The sequence below is a fragment of the Nipponia nippon genome, unplaced genomic scaffold (genome assembly GCF_047370975.1).
Source record: "Nipponia nippon isolate SJK-2023a ecotype South Korea unplaced genomic scaffold, ASM4737097v1 scaffold_4, whole genome shotgun sequence".
In the NCBI taxonomy this organism is placed as follows: Eukaryota; Metazoa; Chordata; class Aves; order Pelecaniformes; family Threskiornithidae; genus Nipponia; species Nipponia nippon.
In genome coordinates, this window is record NW_028262358.1 from 27,201,531 (window position 1) to 27,228,338 (window position 26,808).

General features: G+C 40.9%; 1 protein-coding gene across 6 annotated transcripts in view; it reads left to right on the forward strand.

Annotated features, from left to right (window-relative positions):
• Positions 1-20,557, forward strand: part of EML4 (EMAP like 4) — a 167,695-nt gene extending 147,138 nt beyond the window's left edge. For all 6 annotated transcript variants that reach the window (XM_087774918.1, XM_087774919.1, XM_087774920.1 and 3 more), the window contains 6 exons: positions 5,206-5,294; positions 6,483-6,580; positions 11,201-11,288; positions 12,575-12,673; positions 17,085-17,215; positions 17,726-20,557. In XM_087774918.1, coding sequence (XP_087631044.1) covers positions 5,206-5,294; positions 6,483-6,580; positions 11,201-11,288; positions 12,575-12,673; positions 17,085-17,215; positions 17,726-18,190 — 970 coding nt within the window. In that variant the 3' untranslated portion in view covers positions 18,191-20,557. The remainder of the gene's footprint in view (positions 1-5,205; positions 5,295-6,482; positions 6,581-11,200; positions 11,289-12,574; positions 12,674-17,084; positions 17,216-17,725) is intronic.
• The last annotated feature ends 6,251 nt before the right edge of the window (positions 20,558-26,808 follow it).

Consider the following 26,808-nt stretch of genomic DNA (forward strand, 5'->3'; position numbering starts at 1 on the left):
TAGCTTACCTTCCTAAGAAGACTCTTGCTGAGCTCTAATATTTGGTTTCCACATTGTACCTTTCCTTTTTTTCATCTCTTTCTGATTATAGCATTAAATTGAACAAGTGTTTCTACCTTAATTAAACAGAGCAGAAGATACTGGCCTATTAGTACTTGAAACAGGGAAAAGGGAAAAGAAGGTCAGGCTACATTTCTTGAGAGTTATTAGATGTTTTTGAAATTACATCAAAGCACAATGAAGGCATATTGAGTGGCTGCAGCATTCAGTCTTGTGTTTGCTTTTGACTTTTTTTTTTCCTCTCGCAGAGCGTTTTACTTTTTCAGTTAGCACTTTTCAGTTTAAATTTGTATTTTTTAATTACTTGAGGCAACCGGTTTATACTGTGTGGGATAAATTTATGATGATGGCCTTGGGTTCTGGGGAGTTTCTGTGGGGTTTTTTTTGGTTTTGTTCTGTTTTGGTTTTTGTTTGGTTTTTTTTTTGCCTGTTCTTGGAACTGAGCAGTTACATTTTCACCATTATATTTGAAATTGGCTGATTCAACAATAGGTTTGAGATATACAAATGAAACTGAATTGAAATGAGGCCTGGTAAGTGTACAGGTGTATCAGAAATAAATGAAGTTGTGAATCAAGATAAACAACACAGTGTTCAATTTACTGCCTAACCAGCGGCATCACGCGGTGCTTTCTGTGCCAGATAATCCGGTCCAAGGGAGTTATTTCCCAAGGCATGAGGGCTGCATGATCTGTCTCGATTAATGTATGAGAGAAAATAGTCTTAGGCCCTTAACAAGTTACCTGATTCATAGGCCAAAATGCATAAAGCCAATATTAAATGAGTCTAATTTGTTTAGAGTTCAATAAACCTTGGATGTGTCTGTCTATTGTCATTCTAGTGCTGCTCTGCTTCCAGTACAGAGGTCTGTAAGACAGGGGTAGGGAACAGAGCATTAAGAAAGTTGGGTTTGGTAGTTAAAAATTGTGACGTCTGAAGAAAACTGCATTTTCTACCTCTCTTCCCATTCTTGTCTGTTGTTTCGCAGCGGTGTGTTTTTATCAGGCAAATAGGTCATGTTTTTGGTGTGCTTTTCACGTACCACTTGCCATAATGAGTATTTCAGTATCATTTCCCTTTTTGGGCTGTCTGCAAATAGTCTGCTGCAGGTTTTGTTAACCACTTCTTTACATACCTTCTGTGTGCCTGATCATCAATTGCCTGGGATTAAGCTTGGTTTGGAAAGAACTAATACTTTTTGTGGATCCTGGAAATGCACAGCTGAAAAGCTAAAAGGGCTGGCAGTCAGAAATCCTACCAGAAAAGTGGCTTTTTCAAGGCACTATACAGATCCTTTTGCCATGCTGCCAGTGGTATTGTTTGCCGGAAAGTAGACCTTTCTGTGACTAATCATGTAGAATATCTTGAGTGCTGTGCGCTGCAGAAAAAAGACTAACAAGATTCTTACAAAAATACTAACATTATTAAGAATACTGAGGACTGGAGGACAAGACCAGCGTAAGCCAGAGCCACAAGGAGGTAAATCAGTCAATAGAGCTATTGAGATTTATACCAGTTCAGCATCTGTTGTGGTATTAAGATGAAGAAGCCTAAATATCCTAGGGAACCGATCTTGTAAGATGGGTTGGTTTGTTCACTCTGATTAATGCCTTGCAGCTTCAACATCCAGTATTATCTAAACGTGGGAATTGCCAGTGTAAGTGCAAAAATACATTACTACTTTGAATACTGTTTCCCCTGGTGATTTCATCAGAAAAATTCTGCTTTCACAGATATGAATTATCAGTAATAAATATGTGTCATGGGTCAGAATTTTATTTTCCAAAAGAGAGTAGTTTAAGGGGTTTTGTTTCTAAAAGCATGTATTTTTTATATAAGTTGTTAGTATTTTTGTTTAAAGCAATGAAATGGGAAGACAAGAAATGGATGAAAATGGCAAAAGTTCTGTCTTGTTTACGTGAACTCACAAACAAGTTAAGCATGTTAAGTTTGGTAACAATTGCGAGAAAATCAATAAAAACCAGAAAAAGCAAAAGAGCTACTACCTTACAGCTGGGATACCATTCATCCATTTCTTTCATCTGGTTTACGGATCAGAAGTTCACTTGGCAGCCAAGCTTTGCATTTCACAGCCCAGTAGGACTTTTTCAGGGTCAGCTGCCATTTGCGTGTTGCATACCTTCGTGTTGGAAGGAAGATCCTCTCCCGAAGCACGGTCTCAAGGTGGACCCCAGCTGTTTGTGAGCAGGGCCTCTGTGGGGCATGCCGGTGACCTGCTGTAGCCGCTTAGACTGGAGACACATTTCATGAAGACAGGCTTTCTTGCTGGCGGTTGCGATGTTTGCCACGGCACTGGGAGAGTTTGGAAGACTGAAGAGAGCATGTCTGATTACAGCATGTGGAGGCACCAAGAAACAGCTGAACTAGATGTGACGAATGCTTCCTTTCTTAAATTCATATCAAAATTGTCACGGTGCACTGACTGTTTCCTCGGTCAGCTAAGATTGCTGCTCATATCTCTTGTTCAGAAAAGTTTCTGGAGAAGGACTGGTGTCACAAAATGCTGTCTCCTAATGCCAAATGAAGGTCACTGTGCACTCTTAAGAGCAGCAGCAGTTTTGCATTGTGTTTGATACCACACAATACCACCTCTGTGCTTTCAGTAAAATGGGTGGTTCTTGCATGTTTTTCTGGTTGCATTTTAGACTTCGGGTATTGTCCATTTTACATAATATTAACTGGAGGATTACCTGGTTCAGTAACAGCCTCAAAGGACCAACCTAAAGAGCTGGTCTCAGAGCCAGCATCAAGAAGCATGTCTCTGCTGCAGCAGCCTCCCTACCTTGCCCTGGCTTTGTATTTTGGGACACAGAAGGCTCAGCCCTCCCCTTGGCTGCCTGGCAGAAGTGCTGTGCAGCACAGTCACCCGCGGGAGAGCATGGGAAGGGGATACCCATCCACTTTGTGGAGGAAGGCTGCTTTTGGTTGTTACTGTGCTGATAATCAGTTTTTATATCCAGGCACTGCAATTATGCTGCTTGAAATAAACAGGCATCATGGTGTGTCATCTTGCTAGATAAATAGATTTTACAGTATAGTGCCTAAGTTTTCTAGTAAAGCAAAAGGTCTTCCTATCTCCTGTTCTGCTGCCTGTGCACAAGAGGTGTGTTGCTGACCTGGGCTGAAGCAGTGAGGAGCCTCCACCCTGTGCTGGATTCAGGAAAACACAAATACGAATGAGACAGTGGGGCACTGGCTTTCACACCAGCTTCTCGTGTTGCTTGAAAACCAGGTGACTTCAGCTCAGCGATGCCTCCGTGTGTGTTCTTCACACTTCTGTTCTTGTCCCATCAGGATGTACTTTTAGAGCAGTTTTGCTGTCATGATGGAGTGATTGTTTTTCTTTCTATGGTGGCAAAATGGCATAGGTACTCTCTTTCTTTCCCCCTGCCAAACCCTTTTGTAGTTTTGGGTCTTTTGTTTGTTTGGGGTTTTTTTGTTTGGTTGGTTGGGTTTTTTTTAAACATTTATTTTGGTTTCTTCTTTAATATTCACACCACATCAGGGTTATCAGCCAGGTAACATTTTAGTGAAGCGTTTGGCAGGGCCAAAGGGGCATGTTGTTTGAACTAAATAGCAGAATAGCAACTTGTAACTCCTAATGCATGCAGCAAACCTTCAAAGCTTCGGTGGGTAGATTGGAAGAAATCAAAAGTCCACTTTCAGCAGAGGATTGCAGCAGAGAAACTCTGAGCGTGGTTTCTACTGCTGTCCAACACAAACACATTAGCTGTTTTCCACTGGTTCCATTTGTCTTACACACAGATTATTCAGCAGTCCGTGTCATGTGGGGGTGATGGTTTTTTATGCGTATGTCGTTTAATTTCTTTCATGTGGTTCTCTAACCACAAGCTGGTATTAAGCCATTGGGACCAGGCCACTTTCCAGATACCTAGCGGCCGGACACTGAATCAGCGCGAGCTGGAATCTCCTCTCCGTCCATAGAAAGCAGCGATGTGCACTGTTGTTCCTGAAGTTTATTTTAGCTTATATACGTTTGTTTTGGAATAGAGGGTCCTAGCTTTTGCAGTGCGTTTGTTCCACTGAATTCACTATTAGGTATCTGTGCGAGACGGAATTGCCTTACTCATTTCCACAGTGTGTGAACTTGCCGTTTGCCGCTAGGGATGGAAACCTGGCCATAGCGTACGCACGTGGTTGTGAGATCAGAAGTTCGGAGCAAAGAAATTAAATTCTGAGTACAGCTTTAATGTGTTTAGCCATGTTGAGATCTTATGTTTTCATGATAAGCATGTTTGTATATATGTTTTTATTACATTTTCACTGTTTTTGTTTTGCTGATGTTTGCTGTATTTAGGAGTTAGATGGGCATCAGAACCATTGCAAAATGCTCAGGTTCTGCTGATCTTGCCCGCCCTGCTGTCAGTGGCCATCTCGGTGTACAGGCCACTGAGTTTTTGTAAGCTTCTCTGAGCTTTTTACATGTGCCTCATAACTAATGCTGCAGGTTAAAAGTTATTGTTAAATAATAAAAAATGCAATTAATTACGTTAGTTATAAATCATCCAAGCAGGGAATTAAAAAAAATGCTAGGTTATGAACCATCGAATTTCCATAAATGGTTATTGCTTCTTACTTCAGTAAAATTATTCATAGAAATTGAAAGGACTGAGAAATTAGAATATACTTTGCGTTTAAAATGAGTATGGAAATGTTTTCAACTCCCTCCTCCTACTACTTTTTTTTTTTAAATTTTGTTTCATACAATTTGAAAGATGCATTTTTATATCAAAGCTGTTCTTTAAAATGGGGAAGAAGTAGTAGATGAAAATTCAGCTGTAGCCTTAAGGCTTCAGGAGGATAAGGTGCAGTCATATTAGCTATCTGGTGGCATGTTTATCATCCAGCAGACATTTTGGTGATTACTACAGTCTTCAAGGGAGGGGGGAAAAAACTGGGCTGTATTTAGAATCTTTTATATATTCTTCACTGAAACTTGTATCGCTTTGTGAACCAGAAAAGCGTTCCATTAAAAACAGATGTTTGCCGTGCTGCCCTTGAGGGGCTAGCATGAGAAGATGAAGGCAAGCAGTGATTATTGTTCTTTTACTTGCTTTTTTTGTTTAGTGGAAGTGATACTTATTGGAATTCTCCTCTCTCTAGGTGGTTTGTTTTGGATGCGGAAACGAGGGATCTGGTTTCAATACACACTGATGGCAACGAACAGCTCTCAGTGATGCGCTACTCAGTAGGTAGGCAGACTTGTACGTTCAGAATAATCACTGATAAATGAGATGTCTGTTCTGTTAAACGCTGTTAAACTACTCCCCAGTCGCTAGAAAAGGCAGAGCTTTGAAAAAAATCGTTTAAGATGCTTAATGTGTAACTGAATACTTGGTTACAGATTTGTTTGGGTATGCTAAATCTTGGAGTTTTGTAACTGCAGTCATTACAGTCACCTTTCCCAGCCTTTCCTTTATGTTGAACTGTGCTATTATAATAAATGTTAGCTTTGGTCCCGGCAAAATTAAAAGTTCTCAACTAAATAGTTGACAGGTTAACAGAAAAGTCTGTAGAAAGCCTAGTATTCCAGTGATATTTTAATATACTTCATAGTTAATTTTCAAGTTTATGAATACAAAACCATAAAACTAAGCTCAGGTCTGTCTGAAACTCAGAGCTGTTTGATAAGTATTTGCTACGGGATTACATGGAGTCCAAGCCAATATTGAGTCTCCTCTTCAGACGTGACATGACAGATCATCAGAGGCTGACTTCTCTCTTAAAACTGAATGGGAGAACACTCCTGTAAATCTGTTTCTTGTTTGCTTTTGGATAACATGCCATGTCAGTGGGCAAAATGTTCCTCTGCTGCTGCCACATCTGCCAAGCGCCACAATTTATTTTAAAGCACATCAGTTCATTGACAGTGGAGGTGTTTGTTCGTGATTCAGGGCAACTCTTGTCCACATACTTTTTTTTTAAATGGAGACAACACAGGTTAGAAAACTGCTTACAATGTTTGAATGCTCCACTTCTTCTTTAGACATTATTTGGTGCTGATTTATATGTAATCCCCCTCCCCCCAAAGCTAAGCAAACTATAGAGTAAATACTGTTCTGCATTTTTTGTGATGTGGAAAACTCAAGCCTGCCTGCTGTTGACAATTTCCAGAAATCCAGTGCAGTCTGAGGATTTATACCTTGTCCATTGGACACTTACTTAAAAAAAGCAGAAGTGAAAAAACTTGCCCAAAACCATACCCACAAAGTTAATGGATACTGCCTGAAAAACAACATAATGTAAACAGTTATGTATCCTTAAATATAACTTATAAGCAGTAGTTTAATTGAGCCTATTGTCTTAGTGACAAATCTGAAATCATTAAAATTTGGAAAACAAACATTCTGTTAATTTATATCAAATATTTTGTGTTGTAGATGGCACCTTACTTGCAGTTGGATCCCATGACAACTTTATTTACCTCTACGTAGTAACAGAAAATGGAAGAAAGTATAGCAGATATGGAAAATGCACTGTAAGTTTTGGAGCAAATATAATCAGCAGTTCTTGCATTTTGATATTATACATACACTAAGATGTTAAGCAATGGAACTCTTTCCAAGTTGGTGCTTTTCCGTTTTTAGTTTTGGTTATAGGCTTTATGGGATTTTTTTTCAGCATTTGATTGATTTTAAACTTCAATCTGATGGGTACTGCAACCATTAGTGTTAGGTGAACACTTTTGCATCAAATATGACTAATTTCTCAGACTATTTACTTTTTCTTTGAAATGGGAAATTAGCAGTAAGATGGAGAAATGGCTTGTACCTATATGCTGAAACTATTTCAGGGAAAATATTACACTTGTTTGGGGGTGTTTTCCCCCTGTTAGTTAAGTACTCCTTGGACCAACATAAAATTAGATGTTGGAATTTCGTTAGAATATATAATTTTGGAGATAGCAAATACACAGTTTTCAGCTGTAATTGTTACTCCAAAATTTGGAACTGGGAGATATGTTAACAATAAATTTTTGGCACAGGGTAAATAAATGTAAGTGTAGCACAAATAGTGGAGTTTGTATTAGTCCTTACGCCTACATGAGGTTTTCCCAGTTCTAAAAGGACATACTTTTTTTTCTTAAGTGGTTAGTTATCTAACATCCTGGCCTTAAGTTCAGCTGTCTCTTTAGGTCAGTGGGAATATTTAGATGAAGAACATCTGAATCTTAATGGGATTTGCAAATGATATTGTAAGAACAGGTTTACATTTGACATGTGAATTTTGTTTTTTAATGAATGCATCCCCTACTCAAAACACTTTTCATATGTTTGTCACCAATTGCATTTCTTTAGTTCTAAAAATAAGAGAACTTCTCAAGCTGCTTAGTTAATTTGAAAATGGGATGTAAGGGGACCATAAGGCTAAATTGTGGGGGGGTTAAGGTTTTTTTTTATTTCTAAGATTTTTTTTTTTAATCATTAGTATTATTATTATACATTATATACAACCTTTGCTGCAAGACTTGCAGTGCAAACTGTTAGGGGGAAACAAACAGGCATTAGCCAGTCCTTTAGTGCCATGTATGGTATCTTTGAGAGATTTCTACCCATCATTTGGCTGAGGACCCCCTGCGCTGCTAGAGCATGGGGGTCCAGAGCAGCCTGGGTGCAGCTGCTGCTGGGGGCATGGGGCTGCCAGGGCGGTCAGCAGCGGTGGGTTTGCTCCGTCCCTGTGGTGTGCAGGCTGGCAGGGAGGGCTTGACGCTGGCATGGGATGTGGGTGGGAGGGAAGGCTGTTGGGTGTGCTGGAGACTCCTTGATGGCAGGGTTGTGGTGCAGGGTGAGCCAGGGCATCCTGCAGCCCCCGAGCAGGGTGGCAACAGGGTTAGCTGATAGCACAATGGTCGTGAGACGAGAAATCGGGTCTGCAGCCTTCCCAGGGAGCTCAGGCAGTGGGGAAAGGACTGAGCCTACGGGGAGGTCAGACTGGGGGCCCAGTGGGGCTGGTGGGGACAGCAGCAGACAGCTGCGCCTCAGTACAGCATTTCACCCCGTCACTTTATTTTTTTAAACCATAAAAGATAAAATCACTCAGAGATGGCTAATCTTAACATACGTAATATTTAGCTTGCTGTGTACTTCAAGGTCTCTGTGAGCTCTTTGAAGATGTATGAGATCATTCATTTCTGCATATCGTATGTATTATGTATCAGGAGAGAGCATATTGTAATTTAAACCAGCATCTGTATATCTGCCTGTCCCTCTGCCTTGGCAGGAAAGAGGTTTGTAAAAATTGGGATGGGAGAAATGAGCATTGTTATACTCAGGCAGAAGCTTTAAGGCTTCAAAGCAGATTTCTGTTAACCATTGTTTTCCAGTCTGAGTGACTGCATGTAGCAGCCAAAATTAGCAACCTGGTTTCTGTCGGGGCTGATCTCCCCTGACCCTTCCAGCTTGTGCAGAAGGCAGCAGTGTTGTTAGCTGACCAGAGCTAACGCTGCCGATCGGGTTTCACGTGCCCTGTGCCTCCCCTCTGCTGCCTGCCAGCAGGCTGGCGGGTCCATACCAGCTTGATGCTAAGCAGGGAGGCACCCCGGCATGCTCAGGACCCAGAGTGCTCTCCTGGCTGGTGCCTGGGTGCTGGCACCGCGTCCTTCTGTGTTCTTCTGTTATTCAGTAGCCTTGCGGGTGACTTCCAAGCGGTATGACTCAGTCCTCCTGGTAGTCAACTTCTGGTTGTTTCTTCCAACTTGAATACATTATTTGAATACTTTCAGAAGGATTTGATCTACTGAACCAGCATCAGCTTGTGCATAAGGGCTGTATGCCCACTGTTACACTTAAATCCCCTTTCAGTCACGACCAGGCTTTCTGCTGCTGCCGGAGAGGCGAGCCTCTGACCTGTGAGCGTGTTTCCACAGTGAGGGATGGTGTTGGTTGTGATCAGAAGGAATTTCAGATGAGCCGAAACAACCGTTTCGACTTGTGCAGCTGTTTTTTGAGGGCTCCAGCTATGCAGACAGCAATGTGAAGGTATGGGCTGGGTTATGAACTTCCAGCGTGTCAGCAACTCCAAGGTAGCTGGCGCTGTCTCTGTCTTACATCAAAGATATCTGTTAGCAAAGGAGAAGCAAGCGCCGTGCATTTACCGAGAGGGCTGTGGGGTGAAAGCCACACAGGCAGCCATGCTGAAGTGTTTGATACACTGGACTTAACCTGAAATAGTTAGTGTGCCTGTCCTATAGGCTGTGGGTATTTTGGCCCTTGCACCACTTAAGTCTGAAACAGATAAACATTGCCAATGAAGGAGAGGGTTTCCATTTAGTCAGACAATTTTACTAGTCAGTGATAAAGTGAGTAATTATGTTCATTGTATATAAAGGTACAGAAAAGGAAAGAGTAAAATGTTGCCTTATCAGTGAGCAGCTACCAAAGAAAGATTTTAATAGAAAATGGGATCGTTCTATTGAAAATATTAGGACAATGTTATATTCCAGTTCATCATTTGGTGATCGCCTGCCTGAAGGGATTTTGCAGCATGGAGCCCCCAGGCCAATTGCTTTGTTCCCTCCCCCGCCGCCCCCAGGAATTTTAGCAGCTGCCAAATGTCTGGCAGGATTTAGTAAATGACTGACCAATTCTTTTCCATGTTGGAGTTCGCTTGCAAATTTGAAGACTTGGAAAATAAGGGGGGGGAGAAAAAATCCTAGCCAATTACGCAATTTTTTTTTTTTTAAATACCAGGTTTGCATGTCGGTATCATATATCCCACCCATGACTGCAAAGTAGTTATGTCAATACACAGTTCCTCTGCTTGAGGCAGATACTAGGTCATAAGTAAATAAATCTTAAAGGCTAGCTTTTCTCCTAAATGTTTTTGCAGTCTCTCACAGAGGACTGGGGGACGGGGAGACAGACACGGGTGTATTTCTACAAGTAATTCTGGAAGCAATCAGCATCTCGTAGAGCTCTCTGTAGAGGAAGTTGGCGTGGTGGGTGGCGCGGCAGCCAGCGCAGAGCTCCAGCGTGGCCCTGGCACAGCGGGTGCAGGCTGGGCCAAGAGACCTTGCGGGGGGGCCGAGAGACGCCAGCTTCATAATGTCTACCGAGAGAGGGCGATGAATTGGCATCTGTCAGTCAGGAAAGTGGTGTTTTGTTGGCTGGCAGAATGACTAGGAAGGGGAGAAAATGGATGGTCTTACAAGGGGAAGAAGAACAGTAAGAAGAAATGGAAGGGTAGAAGAAGAAAAGAGTGAAAAGGACATAACTTTTATTACTATCCTACCCTTTCCTCTACAGAGAAATAATTTATTCCTACCTTATACATATTTGTGGCTTCTCTGGAGCCTCTCATATATTTATTGTTACTATTATTATTATTAATACCAACAAAAAAGTTCATGCACAGGAAATAAATTCTGACAGCTGCATTTAGCTTCTCCCTCAAAACCAAAAGATGGGTGTTTAGCCCTCAGTGTGCTCTTGATGGTGATAACTAAGAAATTAGGCCAAAGTGTTCTGATTCTTATATATATATGACCCTGTGCCTATAGGGAAGACTCCTTTTGAAGCTGGCAGTAACATGCATGCAGTGTAAGGACGACAGCAGAAACTTTCAAAAAGCTTACGGGGGTATTCTTGTAACACCAGTCCTTGATCTTGTAGTTTTACATGGTGGCTGTTAACCAAGGTATCCTAAGTTTTTAGGATGAGCAAAGTTTATTTGAATGTGTGTGCACATGTGTTATGTTTCTGATGGGATCTAAAAATCAAGTAGGTTACTTGCCTTCCTCAATTGGTAGCAATGTATACTTTCTTAATTCAAGTACAAATGTGAGTTCATCTGTATTTTAGCAATGTACCTTCTAGGAGTAAATCATTCTGGGGTCCAAGAGGGCTGACACCGTTTACAAGTGAAGAATCCACCATGCAGTGGGAGAGGCACGATGCCCAGCCCGTGTTTGTTTAGCTGTTAGCGAGTGTGGCACTGGTGAATAAGGAGCCTTTAAAGGAGCACAAGTGAATTGTGGCAGACCTGGGGTGGGTGGGGAGGTGCCTTTTTGCTGTTAGCTGTCGCATCCAGGGGTGCAACTTCTGCTTCTGTTTGAATTAAAATACGTGTTTCACGTTGGTGTTACTGCATTCTTCTCCAGGGACATTCCAGCTATATTACACACCTTGACTGGTCCCCGGACAACAAGTATATAATGTCAAACTCAGGAGACTATGAAATACTATACTGTAAGTATGAAATTAAATACACTGGAAACAGAAGTATGTATTAGCTGTCAGAATATTTAGAAGAGGGTGTTTGATCAGGACTGTACAAAATGCTTACTGACAAAGGAACCAGTTTGAACTTGTGTAACCTGATATCTTGATGTTATTCAGAGCTGTGTATTACCTAATGGCAATGCCAAATATAGCTTACTTCTTTACAAGGTCATAAATCAGTTTAACAGCGTAGAATTTACAGAACAAGTGGCACCATGTTTTGATGTTGGCCCAAAGTTCTGTAGATTGAAAATAATATACACAGTTGTCTAATTAGTGTCAACAGTGTCAGTTATTCTGGGGGAATAAAATCAGTGGGTCTGTGCCACTGTTCTGTTCTGGGGTTTCCTTTTTTTAAACTTTATCTTGGCTGGTGGTATTGAAAACTAAGCAAAGCAATAATACTACTTTAAAGTGTTATGGTAATAATGTTTTTTGTGTTTGTCTTTTTTTAATACGTGAAAATATGTATTTAATATATAGTGGTTGTGTCAAAAGTTCAACTTGCATAGTGCATATCAGTCTGTTTTTAAATTGGTTTTTATACTCATGTCTTCCTGTGGCTTTAACAGGATCCAAGAGGATTGTAGTTCTGTCCCTGTATAGGCAAGAAGAGCCATCAGTTTAAATATCTGTCACCTTAACATGTTCTTTCTGTCTGTCACAACTTAGGTGTTAAATCTGGATAATGCAGTATCTCAAGCTACCAAAAGGATGTGTTGGTGTTTATAATTGCCTGTATAGGGAGGCAAAGAGCTGTGACCCATTAGTGCTGGGCTGGTGTATTGAAAGATGGACGTTCTTTTCGGAAACATTATTTCCTTTCCTAGTTAGAAGTTGAAAAGCAGTCTAAGGCTCCTCTGGCAGTAGTTTCTTACTGTTAAAAGCAGAGCTTCCTGAATGATTGATTGAATTTTAGCACATCAATGGAGCCTGGTAGGAAGGAGAAATTATGCTATTACAGACTCTATTAAAGCATTTTGTAGAGTAGGTAGCAGGGGACCCAAGCTGCAGGGAAGTGTTTTCGAGGTATGCTGATCTGAAGAGGGAAATGAGAAGTAAACGTGACTCTTAAATATCGAGTGAAGCTTTGAGTATCTGAAATTTGGTAAAGGTACTGGTCTGTCTTTGCGTCTACAGTATCATTCCAGATTGGTTTTAAGATGTGTTTATTTACTGACTTAGCACCTTCAAAGAGCACATATGTAAATATAAAATTCTATGGCATAACTCATCATTCACTTTTTTTACAGGGGACATTCCAAGTGGCTGTAAGCTGATCAGGAATCGTTCTGACTGTAAGGATATAGATTGGACGACATACACTTGTGTGCTAGGCTTCCAGGTGTTTGGTAAGCACCACTTAACTTACTTTTAAGCTATTCACACTGTGCTTTTGTGTTTTCTTTTGCTTCAATTTGTCATTAGAAATATGCTGCTAATGATTATTGAGGATGGTGCCGAGATGACAGACCAAATGACTGGCCACAATAGTTGTCTGTGATACAGAGTGCTGGATGCTCTATAGACAATGTATAATTGATTTCTATTTAGTCTTGAAGTTTGGGATTTGATTTTTCTGCTGTCATTTTAGGGTACCAGTTTTGGAGGCACTGAAGCAAAAAGCTGGTATTTTAAAGTGCTCTTATCACACATGTGCATTCTCCTTTGCTTACCTTGTTTTGGGATAGGAACAAGACTATGTGAGTGTAGGTTATAGTTCATGACTTAAAATCATGACAGCACTTTGATACCTGTAGTCAAAGGTGAGTAATATACACTGCTTCTAAAGAGTAAAAATGCTTTAAAGATTAAACAGATTCTTTACCTAGTAGTTTATTTTTTAAAGGTACAAAAAAATTTACAAAGCTGACAGATCCGATTTTAATAGTGCAGTTTGAGACTGTGGCCAAACAATTCAAACTGCTTTTGTTGAAGGGCAGCTCTGTTGGCCATAAATGAGGACCCCCGCTGTGAGGGGCTGAAAAGTGTGGTTCAGCCTGTCAGTGTTGTAAAACCAAGTTGTGTGAGCAGGATGCCGAATGTCTCGCTTCCATCACTGAGATCAGATACGTGTCTCTGTTCTTCATGTTGTTGGAAACATCAAAAGCGGGTAAATCAGCAAATTCTTTAGAGGTGAGGGTTAGGTCTACAAATCTTTTCTTCACAGCTACTAGGAGTTCAACTTTGAATATCAGTTTATATGCAGGGTAGAAGAAAATCAGTTAAGTCTAAGTGCTTTCTGTAGCTTCTGACACCTGTCGTGCATATTTTAGGACTGTCGTGCTTAATGAGCAAGTAGTCTTAAAGGATTGCAGTTGATTTGTGGGCTAACACTGACACTCTTGTGTGGCATATTGGTTGGGTGGAGGGCATTTGGTGCTTTATAACCAGGCTTGGTTTCCTTTCTGGGTACCAAAGATCTGAGGCAGAGCAGGGAAAATAAAGTGGTCAGAGAAGGAAGCTGACTGGTTGATAAAATCCATAAATATTTTTGAGTTGTTTGGAGCTTGAGGTAGGTAGCAGAAATAAACAGGAGCATGCTGTTTCTGGATCTGAATACTGTTGCTTATTGCTAGTTTGATGAAAATATTGGGTCCCGTTAGTCTGAGAACTATGAACCGGGTTGTGTACGTGTTTGTTTTTACTGAGTCTGGCTGAAGTAGGGAATGGATGGCTGTTTCCTCCTGATACCCTGTGCATGTAAGCCTAGGCTGACAAGGAATTGGTCCACAGCAGTCGTTTCCTCACTGTCTTTGCTACTGCAACTGAAATAATAGTGCAACACAAATGTCTTTTTTAAATGGAGTATCAGAAGATTCTGGAGACTCTAGAGAAAGTGAAAAGCAAAACTCTGTCTGACACTAATATGTCTTTCTCCAGGAGCAGTGAAAACACTTTGTAAGGACTAAATATTCCTTCTGGAATAGCCTTGGAGCTGAAGCCATTTTACGTTTTATGCAGAGTACTTAAATCTACCAGAAACGTGGAGGTAGCAGTCAGTGGCTCTGTTGCTCCTGAACCTTTACCACTACATCTGGTGGTAGAGCAGATAGAATAAGGGGAGCAGCTCTCTGAATCCCAGCACTTTCACAGAAGTGTTCTTTATTCCTGACCGAAGGAGATGAGGTGTAGGTGTGCAGAAAGAGTTTGGTTTCACATCTAGACCATTGGCTTTGCCTCTTTTACAGCTGTTGGATAGAAGCTACTGATGAATCGGGCCAGGCTGGAGATGAGCAGCTCCCATAACTGCTGTTTTGAGAAGCCTTTTTACTTTTAGATTTTAAAAAGTGGATAAGTCTGCTAATCCTGTCTGCATTCCTTTTTGGATTAATACAAACTTTAACTACTCTGGATTAAGTTTAATTAGTCTCAACTGCTCTCAAAATCTTCAGTGTTCCAGAGGACCTGGGAGTGAAGCAGATAAAGCAGATAATGTGATGTTATTCTGGGGCAGAACAGAATCTATTTAAACTTCCTAGCCAAGATTCATTATGCTTTAATTTTATATTGTCTGGTAGTCTGACACCCTTTGCACAATCTTAAAATTGGTCTTGGTCTCAGACAATGTCAAGTATTTTCCCATTAAATCAGACAGTGCAGCTAAGCCAAACTAGCAGGTATTTGCTGCCCAACGGAGAAGTCTGGCTTTGACCCGAGGGTCAGCTGGCTCAGGGGTCCAAACAAGCTGGGGGCTGCTCACTTCGATGTTCAGGAAAGAGGGTTAAGTTTATGGGATTTTGGCTTTGGGGGGTATGTGTTTTACTAATTTAGCTCTGTGGTTAGTGTGTCTGTAGGCTCAGGCATTGCACTGTTGTCAGCAGAAGAAAGAGGATGGAAATGCATGGTTTGGATGAGAATAGCATCGCTCTTTTTTGGCAGTTGATATTACTATATTGGCTCAGCAGTATCATCAGTCTGCACCCCGAGCACTTGAAGTCACACTCTCGTTTTCTGCACATTTCCCACACTTTTGTCTGACCAGATTCTTTTGAGAGGCTTACTGCTGGCTAACAGAATTTATCAAAATTGAAGTGCTGCTGTCATACCTAATAACCAAGTCCTATTATTTTGTATTTTTTGTTATTTTTACAGTTATTAAGAACTAAGAACTTGGTCATATTAATGTCTTGTTTTTCCCATGTTTGCCTGATGCATTGAAAGTGAATCCTGCTGTCTTATGACAAAAGGTTGTCTTACCTTTAGAGCTGCTAAAGGAATTTGTGAACATAAAAGATGTTTAATAAGAGATGCAATCTTGAATATTAGTCTTTTTAATCTTAAATTAAAAAGAAGAGGAAATAGCATAGCTCTTTGGCACAGTCTGCCTAAGGTGGTAGCTGAAACTTCAGGAAACTGATTTGAAGTGCATTTATTACTCCCACCTGATGACAGTATTTTATAGATAGAATGCAGGAGAAAGTTAAAATTCATTCATTTTGAGCTACTTGAAAATTTTTAAATAGTATATATTTTTCAGGTTGGTTTCATTGATGCGAGAGCACTAAAATGTTTCTGAATACTTTCTTTAGCATTTCATGTCTTTATTTAGTAAATTACCTACAATGTAGCTTATTGGCATTGTAACAAGCTTAACAAGCTGCCTTTGTTATTCTTCAGAGAAAATAAAGTTCTTACTCCACCCACTGAAGAATGGAAAAAACCAACTTTAAAGTTAAACACTATTTGTCATTTTGCTTAAAAAGAAGATGAGGTAGTGTGGGAGTTTGAAAAAGATATGGCAATTCTAAGTTGGCGTTTTGTGCTGTATAAAATAGTAGATAGCACAAGTTTTTTATTTTACCAAAGTCAGTGATTGTAAGGGAGGAAGAAGATATTTTCATATCTGATAATGGACATCCCTCTCAGTCAGTCAAACACACAGTTTTTCGGGGTGGGGGCTGAAATTTCAGGGGGTTAAATTCTTCCTAACTCCTGAACTAATCAGAAACCCAAGTCTGAGCTTTAAAAATATGGTATCTTTGGCATAAATTAGTGTCTTATAACCCCTTGTTTTCCTTTTGTTCAGCTTTTCTTGCAGATGTGAATCATCAGTTTAGTTATGGAAATCTCTAGGGTCTTTATTTTTTGTTAAAACTTAGAGCCTCCCCCCTCCCCAATTTGTTCAGTGCTTTTCATCCAGGCAATCTTGTTATTCTTTTGTCTAGACATATCTGTGTCATTCTTTTCACTTAAAAGCATATTGAATTGTACTTAAGCACTTGACAGCACTTACATCTATGAAACTCATACAGGCTGGGTTTCTGTGCAAAGTATCATCAATCAGTGGTCTCCTTTGAGTCGTGCAAATATTAAAAATTGCTCCAGATTTAAAATAAAACCAAAAGAAATCTCTGCATAACGGACAGAACCGGGGCTTGTTCCATGCTTCAGCATCAGTCTTGCTTTTAAAATGTTTGTGCATGAATGAAAATGTCAAGAGTTGTCAGTTTTAGCAGCAAACTTCAGATAAACTTTCAACAAAACTGAGGTTTTGAACAGGAAACATATCAAGCCCAAGAGGTTATCCTGGCCAAGGCTGAGGGTTTTGGGGGCCAGAGGGTGGGGGAGCAGCATTAGACTAGCAAAATATTAATGACATTTAATGCAAGGCATATGCCATTTTCCAGTTGAATGTCTTATTTACCTTTTGTTAAGCTTGCCTTTTCTCACAGCTTTATAGATTTTGTTTTCATTTATGGATTGTCTTTTAGTTTGTTTCTAAAACTACCATCACTAAATATCTACTCGAATCTCTCCTAGGAGTTTGGCCCGAAGGATCAGATGGGACAGACATAAATGCCCTTGTCAGATCCCATAACAGAAAAGTGATAGCAGTTGCTGATGATTTTTGTAAGGTCCACCTCTTTCAGTATCCCTGTTCCAAGCCAAAGGTAAGTCTAGACCAGTCTAGTCTATGTGCTTGTTTGCATTGCATGAAGCTTCCTTGCCAGACACCTGCTTCCAGCTCGGTCGTTTTGGAACCTGGCAGCCAAATAACTCATTTATATCTGAGAGCAGTGCTAGAGACAAAAGCATGGTTTTCCCCATTAAGTTTAGGTATAAAATAGAAAACATAAAATAATATAAAATACAAAATAATATACCTAAAAGTGAAGTTGCAATAGTTATCCTGAAGTTCTGGAGCTTGATGCTTTCTGTTGGTGGCCTTGGTGTTAAGTCCATTGCTTTTTGCATAAAGATCTAAATCTGTCCCGAGTTACAAGCCTTAAGAAGAGAGCATGTATTTTGGGGGGAAACCTAATATAAATATAATTCTTTACTCTTACATGAATAAATAGCTCTCTAGAAGGGCTAAGCAGAAGTAGTAGTAGTTTTAGATTTCAGTACCATGTGCTCTTCTAGTCAAGCATGTGATTTATCTTTCTGCTTGTTTTTGATAGGCTCCAAGTCACAAATACAGCGCTCACAGTAGTCATGTGACAAATGTCAGCTTCACCCATAGCGATGGTCACTTGATTTCAACTGGAGGGAAAGACATGAGTATTATTCAATGGAAACTTGTGGAGAAGGTAACTCTACCACAAAATGACATTGTCGTAGACATAGGTGCAACCAAAGTGCCCATCCCTGCCAGTGAAAACGCTGTACAGTCTCCTGCGCCTCTCCCACAGCCTTTTAACGAAATGAACCAAAATGAAAGTGTAACTGGCAGCTCTCCGGCTTCTTTGGAGAGCAACTTGGAGCAGTCCGCGGAGGCCAGCGAAGAGCAAAGCGAGGAGCAAAGCGAGGGGAGCAGCCTGGATCCCGCTGAGCCGGGCTACGAGGAGCCCTCCAACGAGACGAGCGAGGAGCACAGTGAATCCACGGTCACTGAAGAGCAGCAAGATAACTCACCGGTGTCTTAACGCTCCCAGCTCAGGCGGTTGTTATTTTCCCTTGGTGTGCGTGCTTTCATTACAGGGTGAGGGTTCAAATAGGGAAAAGTAGCTGAGATTCACGACCACTCCAGCTTTTGAGTTTCAGTGAGATTTTTTTAGTCTGAGCTTCAGTTCAATGTGTGGAACCATCCCAAGGGCCTGGCTTGATGGTCTGTGTCAAGATCTGGTCACAGTTAGTAGTGGACGTTACTATAGATCCATTTCAGTTCTGAAATTGGTGTCAGGATGTGGCATGAAATACATACTGGAAAAAAGGTTAGCTCTGAGAATTAGCTGAAGTAGACCACCTTAACTATGTGAAAGTGCTTTCTGAAAGAACGAGGCTAATGGGAAGCGCTGAGCTGTTTCAGCTGGGGAGTAGTAGTACTGTGCTGCTTTTTCCAGGTGCGAAGACAAACAAAACAAAAAAACAACCGAAAAGGTCTTTGTAGGGCTGTTTTCCTTTGTTTTTTCTTACTGAGAAAAAGAGAGGAAAAACAATGTAACAATGCCACATGTATGGCAATGCCTTCTTGATCTAACACATATGCAATTTTCTAACACTACTAATTCCTAGTGGAGTCGGGATGTGCTTGCAGTTGGTCTGCCCTGGGTGCTGCTAGTTCTAAGGCAAATCCTGTCGAGGAACGGTGCCGGCTGTTCCATTTTCGCAGACAATAACAGACTAACCAAATACTGGCGTGTTTCACTTTTCATGACCTGAAAGTTGATTTAAACTGTAGGATGTAATTGTCTCTTCAAAGAATTGCTTGCCTAGAGAGTTTGAAACTTGAGAGTCTTTACAGTGACTTTGATGTGAAGAACAGAGGAAGCGTAGCAAGAACACAGAAGTCAGATGGGCTCCAGAGTTCAACTTTAAGCCTTCAAACAGAACTTGCTCCTTCCCTAGTAGGAGAAATATAAATACAGTTAACTTAAATTATTAAATTGGTGCTTAGGATTAGTTGTTAAGTTGATAATTTTTTTCTTCTGAGTTTTTAGAGGTAACTCTAAGAATCATTGAACTGCAATCTTTTTTTTTTCCCCTGGCTCCTTTAGCAGTTGTGATATAAGCATACAGTAATTTAGATGATGATGTGATTTCCCCCCCCCCCCCCACTAGACTTGCTGATCTGTTATTTTTGTGATTTTTGTTTCTACCCCACCCCTCCCCAGCTTGCTCTAAGCCATGCAGCTCTCATGTGGCTATACCTGGCCAGTTACGGGATATCTTGGCATTTGTTATGCATTTGGAAAGTACTTTTTTTTACGGAGTTTGTCAGATAGCTACATTTTTTTCTTAAGTGCATACGTTTCCTACTTTAAAAAGATACAGATTTACTGACAGATAGCCATTTCCTATGTACTTGTTTATATTTTGATTACATAGAATCTTCTTTTTTTAACTTGCTGCATTGTGCTGGTATTTTAGTTCTTAGTTAGAATATCATGTTTAGAAACTTTGGATGAGTTCATAAGTCTTAATTGTGCAAGCGTTTACGTGATTGTGCCATTCCAAAGTGCATCAAAACTGTCATTCCCTTACTAGTATCTTCTCAGGAGAAATGCTACAGATCAGGTATTTAGTCATCATTTGGAAAGATAAAAACAAATGGACTCCCAAAGGACATTTAGAACATTTATATATAAAATATATAAATATATATATACACACATATATATATATAAAAAAAAATATCCTCTTGTTTACAACAGTTCCAGAAAACCTCAAAGTAATTCCCTTCAGATGGAGGGAGATATGGATTCCAAGCAACCCATCTGTTTAAACTGTGCTCTGTACATAGAGTTTTACTGGAGAGCTCTAGTATGCCTGACTTGCAAATTTGCCAAATAGCAGCAATGGAAGATAAAGGTCAACTCATCAAAGTACTTGGTTCCAAATGAGGAATATGCTGTAGGTTTAGAAAATAATCTTAGTAAAGGAGAAAGGATTTTAGAGCTAACAAGGCACAGAGCTCTCTCTGTCATTTTTTATGAACTCCACGTAAGCAACACATTTCTTTTTGGAACATCTGCCACCTGGGGTTGCCATGTAAAGTGAGAGTTATAGTTGTGATATTCTTGTGTTTGTAGTTCAGAAGACTCTACTAATATGCAAAAAGCCTTACAGCTTTCAATTGCTGGCAACTACTGTTTAACAAATAATTAAATCTGTGATAATGGATGGAAATGGGTGGGATTATGTAACTGTAGATGTTTTAGAAAAATAATTGTGAATGAATTATGATTAAGAGTGTTTCATGTGAAGATGTTTGAGCCATTTCTATCTATCATGCATTCCTGTCTCAAGGCAGAAAATTTTGAAGATTAAAAAAAATAAAATAATCAAAATAATATAGTGCAGTGTCTTTCTCCACATCTGTTCTGGGTCCTTCTGTACATAAAGCGGTTGCTGTGATTGCAGTTGCAACGTCTGGGTCTATGATTCTGGAATAAACTTTCTAACTTGTGCTTTTTCAATAACCTCCCAGACTGCCTAAAAATAAGCTAATTCAGCATCATGAATAATGCTGGCACTCCTAAATATGGATCTAGTTTACTTTTTGAAAGTTTTATGACATTTCCCTTTTCTATTTTTGATCAATAGCCTACTAGCATTATCCTGCTGTAGCTAATTGATGGGCAGCAGGGGATTACAAATAAATGTTTGTCCTGATGCGAAGTTCTGCCAGAAGCCTTCTTCTGGAAGTCATGTGAAAAGTACAAGCTTATTTTGGATGTAACATGTTAAATACCTTGCTTCCACATTCCTGATAGTCTCTGTCCAATTGCAGATGCAGAAGGTCACAATATGCTTAATATATTCCTTGTGGAAGATTCTCAGTCGTCTTTTAAAAGGCTTTGAATCATCTCCATTTCTTGCAGCTGGTTTCTGTCCTTCACAAAAGGGGAGGGTTGGGTGGAGAAGAAAGAAACCTCCAAGAGAGACAAATACCTCATGTTTATCCTTGCTTAAAGGAAAAACAAACAAACAAACATCACTGCCGGCCCCTGAGGCTGACTGGGAACCTCAACGACTCTTCTTTTCCACCAGATTGTCAGGAGAATGCTGCTGTTCTAACTTGAGGAACAAGCAGATGTCCTGGTTGGTCGTGCTGTGCTGTTCCCAGCACAGCCGCAACATCGTATACCACTTTGCATTGGGGGCAGCTGTGCAGCGGTGTGCTTTTCTAAGCTCTGCTCCCTTTCTCCCTAAATTCAGCACAAGGCTTTTGCTACACCTTCTCCTGGGATGCTCTGTAAGGCAGGAGTCTTCCTTAAGAGTAGGTAATCGTGTCCTCCTGAAGAGGAGGTAAGCTGGTCTTCTGTGAGCCTCCCTCCTGGTGGAGGCAGGATAGGGCTCCAAGTACCCCCTCTTATTTGGGACAGCAGCATCTGCTGCCAGCTTAAGTAGCTGCCGTGATGGTATTTGTCATATGGAGCTGAAGTTCAGGGTGGAAGCTCCACTGAAGGCATAAAACTATAAAACAAAACCCCATTTTACATGATTGAAACTTTAAGTTCAAATGCTTCATTAAAATGGGTGTTTAGGTTGCATAGTAAAATACTTGAATGTTAGGAAATACCAAGCTTGTGGATTCTTGCACTATGCGTCCATATTGGGTGCATGTCGTGCAAGTGATAGTAATTGGATTTTGCATTTAAAGGGCACTTTTCAGGATATGACCAAAAACTTTGGGTTTTTTTTCCTCCCATAGAAGTTGCAGGATAGGTGAGGAAGAGACTGGACGTGTGGATGGTGTAATGATGAACCAAGCATTTCTTAGCTTTGATCTTACTGTAATTCGCATTATAACTAACAAGTACGAGTTTTTGCATATGATGCATGTCAAGTTCCAGCCTTTTTTTTTTTTTTTTTTCTTTCTTTAAATCTTCCCTGGAATGTGTGGATTCTGGCTTTGTTTCTGAAAATAAGGCAAAAATTAAATTTTGATTGTTGTATTGATTACAGTCTACGCTGAACAGTATGTTGTATTTTCTACTTTGTGCTTCACCCCATAAGATGTGTTACACCCCCTTATATTTCGTACCATTCAGCGCAGGATTTCAACTGAATCAGGATAAAAATAAGTAGAATGTCCTTGTGAAATTTAAGCTTGGCCAGAGCCAAACAAACAACAAATTCTCTTTTCCGCTGCCTCACGCCCATAAAATGTTGGTTCATGGCAATGAAAGGATTAATATTGCATGAGGTGGATTTTATTTGCGCGATGTTTGTGCTGCTTGTTTGCTTTCCTTCTGGGCAAGTCCGAGCCCATTGCCTAATCTTTATTCTGACAGATGGTTTATGTACTAATACTTTAATCAACTGAGAATGAAAAACTGCTTACAGTAGGATTATACAATTTAGATGACTGGGCAGTGTACACATTTGAATGCATTTAATATATATGGTGGTGTCTTTGTGTGCATGCACGTATAAAAGCATCAAACAGATATGGCTGCTTAAGGCCACTTCTTTTTTTTTTTGCTTGCTTGAAAGAGAAACGTGGATGACTTCACGGCGCAGTGAATTAAGAAGGTTTAGGAGCACAGGGAAAAAAGGCATTCCCAGCAGGACATCAAGGCAAGAGGACTGGTTTCAGGCGAGAGGACCGGGAGAGGAGGCACGGTAGTTGTACCAGAGCTGCGTTTCCTAGGCTGGGTCCCTGGTACCCTCCTGTGCGGGTCTGGCTGTCCCGCTCTGTTGGGATGGGCTAAGCAGAAGCTCCTGACACATCCTCTAAAAGTTAGTTAGTTTCCTAAGCGGTATCTCACAAATGCAAGTCATTTTCAGGTAAATGAAAAGCCCTTTCAGAGGTCTGCTAACCTCATTACCTTAAACTTGCTCAGTTACCTTAAACTGAGCATAGGCTTCAGATTCCTCTTTATAAAGAGAGAAAAACTTAAAATGGGGAAGCTCGGCTGCCTCCTGGCATGGCTAAGCATGTTACAGGAGCGCTGCGGGGGCAGGAGGGATGAAATGCCCCGTTGAGGAGAGGCTCCAGAGGGTGGATTCTTGTTGCCATTGAAAAAGGAGGGAAGAAATCAAACCAGAACAAAAACCTCCTGATACTGTACATAAGGCACTGTGTCAAAATAACTAAACTGATTTTAAGGAAAGAGGGGACGTTATCACTGGATAATTGAAAAAAAGAAGAATTAACTCTTTTCCCTGCCTCCCACCTGAAATTGTTCTCTGTTGAGTTTTGTCTGTATGCTAAAACCTACAAGAGCTTTCACTTCTTCTGTTGGAAGTACTGGGTGGTTACAGGGTGCTTTTGAGAAACAGCAAGTTTGTGGAGATTTTGGCTGGGTTTTATTTTTAATAAGCAATTCTAGAAAACTCGTTTTCTTCCAAAAAGTTCTACTAACAAACCAAAATCTGGAAAGAGTACCTCTTCAAGGGATATGTGTGTCCTTGTGATTTAAGTGGTGGGGTTTACAGCCCAGTATCCCCTTCAGCAGGGGACCTCTGGGCACTTCCCCGCTCTCACCAGACAAGTGATCTCCTGCGTAGCCAGCAAGGTCCGTGCCTTGTTAGCAGCCTCTGCTGCATACCTCTGGGTACGTCACCTTATTTTGCTCTCCAACAACCACCACGCTTTGTTGGTTCTTTGGGACTGCTGTAAAAACCACTTTCCATAAATTCTTAAACACTGTCTGAATTATAGTCAGTTACATTGTCCCAGCTTTATTTTTTGATAAAGTGCCTTCAAGTTGCTATTTCTAGAACATGCTTTTGTATGGTGAGCCAAGTAAGTGCTCCAGATAGCTCTTGAGATACTGTATTCCCTATTGCAGGATGTTTCAGCAATTTGGTGTTTCTGTCATGCATCACTTGTTTCGCAAGTTGACCTTGCTCTGAATCCTCCCTGTCGCGCAGGGTACATCACTGTGTACATCACTGCCCTCCCAGGCGAAAAGCAAGAGGTGCCATTTGCTTTTAATGCTGCTTCAGAATTTATTTCAGCTTCCTTTAAATACGCTGTCTTGTCATTCCAGTTAGTGTCTCTGTGTGTGTCCATCCCCTTTTTTCCCTCCCACAGCTCTCAAATCAGTGATCAGTCCTTGCACTGGCAATAATTTTTCTTTGTAGTCTCTCTTAAGTCCATTCACACTGTCCTGTGCATCTGTAACTGCACAGAGGAAAACCATAGAGAAGGAAAATCATAAGCTCTCTGCATCAGACAAGCGATACAGCTTCAAAAGCTATCTAGTATGCAAATACAAAAATCCCTAGTATTTTGTAGTCTATAAATGAGTGTCTCTGGTGTTGTGTGAACACTGACAGTAGAATTGGGAACTTAAAAAACTCTTTATGTCCTAGGTAAAAGGAACTTGGAATGAATTTGGTGTTATTGCTACATCAGAGAGGCCTTGGAGGCTTGCCTCATAGCTCAGGACAACAAAAAAACACCCCCAAAAAACAAGAGCTAAAGCCTTTGGCCTTAGCAAGGCAGACAAAAAAAAAGTTTTCAATTTGACAGCAGAAGAGGGAGCAAGCAGAGCTACACAGCGTTGTGTGTGCAGGGGAGGTAACTGTATGCCAGACTTGCTCTCACTACGTTTCTTCTGGCCCAGAGGTGGGTATGAGCTGCACCCCTGCTGTGGGTGGGCACTCTCTTTTCTAGCAACGCTGCAGATTCTACCATAGGCAGAATTTCAGTTGAAAACCTTGTTTTCAGCATTGCGTTGGTTAGAATTTTTCCTTGAAGAACTGGACAACGCAGAATTAAGACTGGAGAGAGCAGTCGAGATCTTGCCCGTGCATAGGTATCCAACATTACTAACGCTAAACAGAGATTTGTCGTGCACGTTTAACGTGAAATGGCTGTAGTATACACAGGGCACTTGAAAGGATCCCATTTGCCCCAAGTTTGGCAAATGGAAAATTAAATGTCAATTGAGCCTGTGAAGCTGGGTTTCTTATATCAGAAGTTGCAATCCATTTTTTAGATTGATTCACAAATCGGGACATATGCAATCCTGTGGATTTTCTGCCAGCTGGGAGGAAAACAGATGTGAAGCGTTTGAAACTTTCAAAAAAGCATACCTAGGAAGGATTTTTCAGGACAGATGTCTGTTCCACCCTTTGCCAGGACCATACGGATCTGCTTACGTTATATTTTGTGCGTGTGTATGCACACATTAAGTTCTGCTTATATTGGAGTATTTTGAATCAGACTCCATAATTCTCTAGGGAAAAAAAAACAAGTCCAAGAAAAATTGTCTTCCAGATGACTCTATCAGAGGCCTTCCTAGAGTTGTGCCTCTGAAACATCTTTCCCTGCGTAGGCCTCTTGCTCTGATAGATTTCCCCCCCCGCCCCAATTATACAGAATATTTCAAACTGTTTTTTCTCTCTTAAGAATATGATGACCTTCCAGGTTATTTCCAGGAATTAAATCAGAGTCTGTCTCCCTAACCATCAAAGAGGGGAACGGCTGCAACTCTTGGCTAAGGCTTCAGCTGTCAAGACAAAGTCATCTTGTGCTGACGTCGCAGTTACAGACTAAATAGGGTTGGCTGCGTATGTTCGTAAATGCATACTTAAGGGGTCAGCCGGAGGCTCACGGAGCACCACCAAGGCCACCCTGTTGTGGTGAGCACCATGCTATGGCATTGGAACAGGCTGCCCAGGGAAGTGGTTGAGTCTCCATCCCTGGAGGTATTTAAAAGACGGGTAGACGTGGTGCTCGAGGACATGGTTTAGTGGTGGACTTGGCAGTGATAGGTTAATGGTTGGACTCGATGATCTTAAGGGTCTTTTCCAACCTTAATGATTCTATGATCACCAACCCATGTGATGCTCCTGGAGCAGTTTCTCTTCCTCGGATTACTTTCTCCTGGAGTGTTTCCAGTTTAGCAGCAGCACGCAGGCTAATCGCAATCCACAGATTTCTCAGAGTGGAGGGGAAGAGGTTTTTATATGCAGCATTCTCATTTACTGCTTTGATTTTTACTTTTTTTTCTTCATTCTTCCACAGATTTAAATTTGCTTGTCTGGAAATCAGCAAAGGAATGCATTGTCAAGAAGTCTGCCACAGGCTTGACTGGAAAGCTTATTCCGGTTTTCTCCCCATCACTTTGGAGCCTGACCAATGTCACAGACTTTAATGTCACAGATAGCACGAAAGACATTCTGGTTTAGCTCTGCTATAAGGGAAGAACTAGGGAAACCATGGGCTGTATCCCATTTTTGGGTCCTGAATTAGTGCCAACTACAATATCTCCCCAGAATCACCCTGTGGGAATAAATCATAACCCTACAGCAAAGAGCAGAAAGGATTTTTGTGCGTGGGGGGAGGGCTGCAGATGAGAAAAGCTGCCATAAATGGCTTACTTGACAGACCAGCTTTTTGCTGAATTGAAAATGTTTCTAGAGTCTTGTCTTGCTGTAAATCATGGGAATTGGCTCCCGAGTTTTAGGCTAGGTACATCTGCATGAAGTTGTATGTGCAGAGAGCTTGGCCTGGGGGTAGTGTACTCTGTGCATATGTTCTTTCTGCACATCTGTCGTGCCGCATCTCTGTGAAATAATGTATTTAATGAAATGCGGATGAAACGGGGGGAATGAAGATCGTGTGCGTAAAGGAACAGGC